This window comes from Chelonia mydas, chromosome 23 (genome assembly GCF_015237465.2).
Source record: "Chelonia mydas isolate rCheMyd1 chromosome 23, rCheMyd1.pri.v2, whole genome shotgun sequence".
Classification (NCBI taxonomy): domain Eukaryota; kingdom Metazoa; phylum Chordata; order Testudines; family Cheloniidae; genus Chelonia; species Chelonia mydas.
Window position 1 is genome coordinate 13,712,544 of NC_051263.2, and position 8,195 is coordinate 13,720,738.

At 53.6% G+C, this 8,195-nt stretch overlaps 1 protein-coding gene across 1 annotated transcript; it reads right to left on the reverse strand.

Moving 5' to 3' along the window:
- Positions 1-463: 463 nt before the first annotated feature.
- Positions 464-4,155, reverse strand: LOC102944460 (matrix metalloproteinase-9). Its single transcript, XM_027829572.3, has 3 exons — positions 4,089-4,155; positions 3,406-3,555; positions 464-798 (listed from the first exon to the last, which is right to left on the reverse strand). Exons 1-3 carry the CDS (start codon positions 4,153-4,155, stop codon positions 464-466), a joined length of 552 nt encoding a protein of 183 aa, XP_027685373.3.
- Between the last annotated feature and the right edge of the window lie 4,040 nt (positions 4,156-8,195).

Below are 8,195 nucleotides of genomic sequence, written 5' to 3' on the forward strand. Positions count from 1 at the left end.
GAGCCGCCCTACGTGCCATGCCTAGGGCAATGGGTCTGCCTCACCCCGCTGAGCTCCTGGGCACAGTTTGGGATAGGGGGCCATATTGTGTCAGGCAGATTCAGTGTCACCAGACCTACACATTCAGCAATGGGGACTCTGGCCCCCAAAATCACAAGGTTGTTAACAATCATCGGGAGGGTCTTTTCATTTCCCGACTGGTTCCCGGGCCGTTCTTCCAGTCCCAGCTTCTCCCTGAAGCCCCAAGGGGCAGAAACCTCCTTTCTATGTTTAAACTGAAAGTTGAGCTTCCCCCATAGTCACAGGATTCCAGGAGCTGGGGTTTGACAAATACATGGGGCTGCCTTTATATTCTGAGTTTGCCCAGTGCCAAGCATAGTGGGGTTCTGGGCCATGGCTGGGGCTCCCAGTGCTACCGTAATACCCCAAATAAATAATGTACAGCGCCCAGCAAAATGACGTCTCAGGCTGAAATGTCCCCAATAGCCTTGCCCGGCACCCAGGCACACCTGTACCAGGAGGAGGGTGTGGTGGGGTTCCCAGCTGGGATTCCGCCTGGGGTGGCTGTGAAGTGAGTGGCCCCCAACCGCCCTGCATTGATCCCCTCCCCTCTGCCCCACTGCCCATCCTTACGGGTATCAGGGCAGTAGCTCCAGCGCCGGTCCCGGTCATAATTCCCAGTGGTAGCACACCAGAACCTGCGTGGCTTGGCAGCCTCGTCGGTGCAGGTATAGAACTCCCGGCCCCGGTACACGAAGGGGAAGACACAGGGCTGGCCACCCGTGTTGCCTCCATACTCTGGGAGGGGAGAGACAGGCACTGTCATAAACATACAGCTAATGGTAGCATAAAATCCCTCCTGAGCAGCTGTACTGAATCCTTACCTATAAGGGGTTAAGAAGCTCAAATAACCTGGTTGGCACCTGACCAAAAGGACCAATAAGGAAAGAAGATACTTTCAAATCTGGTGGGGAGGTTTTGTTTGTGCTCTCTTTTGTTGTTCCCTCTTTGTATGGAGAGAGATACCAGGCAGGAAAAACGTCTCCTGAAAACATACCTGAAATGAGCATCTAAGATTACAAAAATTGTAAGTAAGGGCAAGACAATACGTAAGGTTATCTTTTGTTTTAGCTTGTGAATTTTCCCTATGCTAAGAGGGAGTTTTATTCCTGTTTTGTAACTGGGAAGCAGAGTCAGAGGGGAATACTCTGTGTTTTAAATATTTTTAGTTAACCTGTAAAGTTATTTTCCATCCTGATTTTGCAGGTGTGATTCTCTTACTTTTTTTTATAAATAAAATTCTTCTTTTAAGAACCTGATTGATTTTCAGTGTCCTAAAAACCAAGGGGTTTGGTCTGTGCTCACATTGTAACCAATTGGTTGGTATATTATTCTCAAGACTCCCCAGGAAAGGGGATGAAGAGGCTTGGGGGATATTTTGGGGGGATAGGGCTCCAACTGACCCTTCCCTGAATTTTTGTCTAAATCACTTGGTGGTGGCAGCAATACCGTCCAAGGACAAGGAAAGGAATTTGTACCTTGGGGAAGTTTTTAACCTAAGCTGGTAGAAATAAGCTTAGGGGTCTTTCATGAGGGTCCCCACATCTGTACCCCAGAATTCAGAGTGGGGAAGGAACCCTGTCAGGGACTAAGAGGTGTCACTGCTGCGTGGGGGGCTCTGCAGGGCTGATCTCAGTGCTATGCCCCTGGGGAACCCCGCAGAGATCAGGGCCGCACCATGCAGATACAAAGCCAGAGACTGTCCCTGCCCCAGAGAGCTCGCAGACAAAGGGCAGAAGAGGAAACTGAGGCATGGAGAGGGGAAGGGCCTTCATCCCCAACCCACCCTCCCCTCCATTAGCACAGCAGTGCCCACTTGGAGGGACTGGAGCATCCCTATCAGAGCTACTCGGCCACTGACCCACATGCCCTCAGGTGTGTCCCCTCCGTGACAGCAGCTGCATCTCACCTGATCCTAGACCTGGTAAGATCTGAGAACAGCCCATCGCCCGGGGATCCTGGGGCTCTGGGGACACTCGCTGAGGTCACTGCTGAGATTCCTAAGCAACATCCCCTCTACTGCCCCCTGCCCAGCCGGCCTCTGGGCATCACAGGCTGAGGCTGGGCAGGGCTGTGCCCGTTCCATTACCCGCAGCACGTTCCCACCTCGCAAGAGCTGCTGCCCTCAGCTGCGTGGCACAGGCAGGACACACGGCGCCGGGGACCGATGCACACGGTTCTTACAGACGAGCTTTGCTGCAGTGTCCAGAGACCCAGCCGAGATCAGGCCCCTGAGCTGCTGGCCACAGCATAGACATCGTGGAAGTGGATCTGGGTAAAATATCTTTGAGCGGATCTTTTTTTCTGTGAAAAACGCCAATTAGGGTTGACCGAAACTTTTCAAGAATCCGTGTCCACCTCGGCAGGTTGTTTCCATCAGGCAAAAGACTCTAAGAGATTTCCCCTGAGAAATTTCCTTTCATTTTATCTTTTAATTTCAAAATGCTTGAAATTGAAAAGAAACAATTTGTTCGACCCCACAGGATTTTTTTTTTTTAACTTTTTGATTCACCAAAACTTTCAAACATTTCTTTTTTTGGATGGACTGAGAAGAATGGTTTGTTGAGTTTGGGGTGAGGAAGGAACGGCAGATGCTCCTGTGCATGGGAAGACAGAGAGCGAGCGAGTGGTCACTGAGTCCAGCATCTCAAGGAATCAGTGAACGATTGTCTGAGAGAAATGTGGCTCAGTTCTCTGGAGCTGAGACAATTTCCTTGTAGGACGCAGGTTTCTTTGGCCTAGAACCTGAGCGGGAGGGGGAGGGACACAGGGGTCACACCCGGGGACATCGCCACTCGCTCTGTTTCTCTCTGCTTCTCACCTTTTGATTTCAACCAAAAAATCCCCCCTTCCACCCTTACGGGTGTGGAGAGAACCTCCAAATAATGAACTGAGTGTGAGCAATGCAGAGACGCTGCCGGAGCCTGCTGAGAGCCTGAGCCCCTTGCTGTGAGAGAGGGGAGCTGCCCTGAGTGCGACTGACACAGCGACGCTGCCTGAGTCTCCAGAGAGACTGAGCCCCTCACTGTGAGGGGGGGAAGCTGCCCCAAGTGTGACCAATGCAGTGATGCTGCCTGAGTCTGCCGAGAGCCTGAGCCTATCGCTCCGAGGGAGGGGAGCTACCTCCAGTGTAACTGACGCTGCCTGAATATGCAGGGAGCCTGAAACCACAGCTGGGAGAGGTGCAAACAGCCCAGTTCCCCTCAGTCCAGCCCCCTGGGCTCTGCGATTGATGTGTCTTCCACCATGCTTTGTGTCAGCCTGGGGATCTGGCCCTGCAGAGGGAGCGTGGGGAGCCAGAGGGTGCCCCCACCTCAGGACAAGGGGGAACGTCCCAGCCCTCACCCGTCTCATAGCAGCGCTTCCAGCGGGAGTCCTGGTCGTAGCTGGCGGTGGTGGCGCACCACAATGTCCACCTGGCCCAGCTCCCGTCCCGGGTGCACGTGGGGTACGATCGCCCCCGGTAGATGAAGGGGAAGACACAGGCGGCGCAGTCTGAAATGGGGAGAGGGAGCAGGTCAGAGACATGGACACAGAGTGGCAGGAAGCACAGAGCACTGGGGGTGTGGGGATGGTCTCTGCTGCGGGGAACACGAGGTGGGGGCTAATCTGTGCCAGGGGGAGCATGGAGGGGTGGGGGTCTGGACGGTGCCAGGTGGATCTCGGAGGACAGGGCGGGATGCTCCGTCGGTGCCTGGTGGAAGATGCAGACAGGGGGTCCGGATGCAACTGGCAGTTGCGCCCGGTGGCCCTACATTGCCCATGCCCAGCATCCAGGCACTGTGCCCATCCCCTGCCCCCCCCCCCGCTCAAACATGCTCCAGCATCCCGTGTCTGTCAGTGAAACATGCTTGCTCCCAGCCCTGCCTCCATGGGAGGCAGCCAGATGCCAGGGTCCCCCACACCGGAGCGAAGGCCAATGAAGGGCAGGCCTCCCCCCCATGCTACGCCCCACCACCACCCCAACCGCACCCAGGTGGCTCCATTGCGGGCACCGCATCACGCAACTCCACAGAGCCGGGTCTCACCTTCCAGTGCCCTGCAGACGGGCAGGAGCAGCCAGCCCCAGGCCAGGAGCCTGACACCAGACGGCATCATCCCAGCCTGCACAGAGCCTGCTAGAGCCGGAGACGCTGCCCCCTGCAGCCTGCTAGAGCCAGAGATGCTGCCCCCACGAGCCTGCTAGAGCCAGAGATGCTGCTCCTCCCCAGAGCCTGCTACAGCCTCCCCAGTGCCACTGTCTCTATCGCTCCCAGCCGCATGGCGCAGGGCGTCAGCCCCGGAACCCGCTGAGCAGGTTCTACCAGGAGGGCGGCTCCTTCTCCCTGCCCGAGTCCCATGCTCACTGCAGCCACGGCTGGAGACAGAGCTGGGGAGCCAGCCAGGGGCAGGAGGGATGCAGGGAGCCCAGCGACTGCCCTAGAGACCAGAGGGGCCCAGACACCCCCACTGAGTCAGCCCCCCAATTCACCCCCCTGGCCCTGACTGCCCTGGGGTCATGGCCAGAGCCTGATCTCTGCGCCCCCAGAGTTAAACCAGAGCAGGCTGCAGGGATGTGGGGCGGCCTAGTGACGAGGGAGGGCACAAGACCTGGGGTCTGCTGCAGGACCCTGCCTCAGTTTCCCCATCTGTACAGTAGGGATAGTGACCCTGACCTCCTTTGCAAAGAGTCTGGAGATCTACTGCATACGAGCAAGGGATTATTATTGTTTAGCCGGAGGATCAAAGGGGGAAAGACGCCCTACCATGGAGCCAACTCTGTGTAATATTTTGTAATTATTGGACTGAAACATTTTACTTTATTACAAAATACTAATCGGAACGTTTCCTTCGAAGGAGGGGGAAATGTTTCATTTTGAATTTATCATTTTGATTCTTGTCATTTCAACTCTTACATTACATTGAAATCTGAATTTTAATAGGACAGCTAGATATTACTGTATATTACAGTTTAATCTTAAAAATAATCAGAATGCAACATTTTGTTAATTTAATTACTGTGATATCTGTATTTTAAATTATGAGGAAAGCCCCATTTTGATCATATAGAAACAAATTTCTGTGCCATTCTTGAGACAATCCAACATTATCCAAATGTTTCTCTGCTCCTGCTTTGACATCTTTCAGCATTTCCATTCCAAGAGAATTCTGAAACATCGGCTTTTCGTTGGCATTCGGGCTGACAACAGATTTCGGAAATGTCACATTTCCCTCGGAGCAGCCATTCTGCTTTCCAAAAAGAAAAGGAGTACTTGTGGCACCTTAGAGACTAACCAATTTATCTGAGCATAAGCTTTCGTGAGCTACAGCTCACTTTATCGGATGCATACTGTGGAAAGTATAGAAGATCTTATTATATACACACAAAGCATGAAAAAATACCTCCTCCCACCCCACTCTCCTGCTGGTAATAGCTTATCTAAAGTGATCACTCTCCTTACAATGTGTATGATAATCAAGTGGGCCCAACCTGATTATCATACACATTGTAAGGAGAATGATCACTTTAGATAAGCTATTACCAGCAGGAGAGTGGGGTGGGAGGAGGTATTTTTTCATGCTTTGTGTGTATATAATAAGATCTTCTATACTTTCCACAGTATGCATCCGATAAAGGGAGCTGTAGCTCACGAAAGCTTATGCTCAGATAAATTGGTTAGTCTCTAAGGTGCCACAAGTACTCCTTTTCTTTTTGAGAATACAGACTAACACGGCTGTTACTCTGAAACCTGTCATTCTGCTTTCCGTCTTTCCCTGCACATAGAGTCATAGATCCCAAGGCCAGAAGGGTGATCTAGGCTGAGCCCTGTACAGCACAGACCAGGGAACTCCCCCAAAATCATTCCCAGAGCAGATCTTTCAGGAAAAACGTCCAATCTTGGTTTTAAAATTGCCAGTGATGGAGAATCTATGACTGGCGCTGGGTGCATAGGGTGGCCCTGTTCCTCTTGCTGTCCTGAAGCCAGCCCCGGTTGGTAGAGGTGCCTGTATCTGGCCCATCCTGCAGCACGGTAACCAACCCGCTCCTGTTGTGCCCCCTTAAAGCCAATTGTGACGCCGCACATGGGGCCTGCCTCCGTTTCCCCTCACTTGTGAAGCAGACTTTCAGGTACCAAAAAGTGACCCCTTTGGAAGGGACCAATGCAAACAAAACTTTCATCCCAATGTCCCTAGGAGGCTGTGTGCTGGGCTCCGATCTAGAACCCCTCCCCCTACCGAGTGTGTAATAGCTTCCAGTCTAGAACCCCGCCCCTCCTGAGTGTGTGCTGGGCTCCGATCTAGAACCCCCTCCCCCTACCGAGTGTGTAACAGCTTCCAGTCTAGAACCCCGCCCCTCCTGAGTGTGAGTGTGTGCCTGGCTCCTTTCTAGAACCCTCTCCCCCTACCAAGTGTGTAACAGCTTCCAGTCTAGAACCCCGCCCCTCCTGAGTGTATGCCAGGCTCTGATCTAGAACCCCATCCCCCTACCGAGTGTGTAACAGTTTCCAGTCTAGAACCCCGTCCCTCCTGAGTATGTGCTGGGCTCCTTTCTAGAACCCCCATCCCATCCCATCCCATCCCTGCGTATGCTCTAAGCTGCCCGCTAGAACCTCTCCCCAGCCTGGGGTGAGCTTGGAGTGAGGATTCCCAGCTGGAGCAGCTCCATTGACATCAGGGCTGATCGGCACCCGCTGGAACCTGCCGCATTGACTCCAGCGGCTCGGGGCTGATTGTCACCCTCTGGAACCTGCCTGACGTCCCATTTCATTGCTTGGTGCTGCTGGTGCAGACAGTGGCAACCCGATCTTGCTGAGCAACAGATGGGCACATTCGATCTCCTGCCCTGTCCCCAGCTGTCTGTGGCCAGCCCGACAGGGTGGGAGAGAGCCAGACACATGGACAGAGACTGGGGTACTGGACACACAGACAGAGATGTGAGGCCCCAGGATGGACTGAAGCTTTATGGCCCTTGCTCATGAGGCAGGGAATTGGCAACTTGACCCAGTCACCCCCAGCATGAAACAAACCAACCCCATCCGGACATGGCCAACGCTCCAGCCTGGAGTCTGCCCTGGCCCTTGCCACCTCCCATCCCCCACCCCATCTTCCCCGCCCCATCCCATCCCTCATCTGCCCCAGCCCTCTTGGGACTGGGAGTGGCTGTCTCACTACTTGACACCACTTCATCAATTACTGGGAGTGGACCACATCCACCCTGACTGAACTGGCCCTGTCAACACAAGTTCTCCACGTGTGAAGTAACTCCCTTCTCTTCATGTGCCAATACATATTGATGCCTGTATCTGCAATTTCCACTCCATGCACCTGAAGAACTGGGGTTTTTACCCATGAAAGCTTATGCCCAAATAAATCTGTTAGTCTTTAACGTGCCACTGGACTCCTCGTTGTTTTTGTGGATACAGACTAACACGGCTACCCCCTGATACTTAGAGGATGAAGGTCTACAGGGCTAACTCTGCCCCCACAGGTGACATCTGTGCTCCCCCAAGCCCATGTTGTGTCTGCCCAGAGCAAGATTGCCTCCCAGTACATCGTAGCTAAGGTGAAGGGGGGAGGGATAGTAGAGTGGTTTGAGCTTTGGCCTGCTAAACCCAGGGTTGTGAGTTCAATCCTTGAGGGGGCCATTTAGGGATATGGGGCAAAAATTGGGGCTTGGTCCTGCTTTGAGCAGGGGGTTGGACTAGAGATCTCCTGAGGTCCCTTCCAACCCTGATATTCTATGATTCTAAGGGGCACTGGGCTGGGAGCCAGGAGCTCTACTCCCATGTCTGCTGTCTAGCGCACATCAGAGACCTTGGTAAACAGCAGGGCCCTGTTTCTCAGTCCTGGCTGGCAGGCAGCTATGAGCCCCCAACCGTCTCCAAATCAGCTGCACAAGGCCACTTCAGGCAAAAGTGGGACTAGTACCCAGCTCTCTAGCATGGCAGACCCCAGCCTCAGACCCAGCCTTTCACAGTGAATGTGCCAGGTATATGTGCTGTTGTTAGCCTCTTTAACCATAATCACGGTCCCCTCCCACAGTCAGAGGAAGAACCGCGGAGCCCCGATCACCAGTATTCTTCAGCTCTCCAGCAAATCGCTGTCTAGCCCAGGGGCCAACTGTGTGTCACGTCCCCCTCTGGGGCTGACTCCGC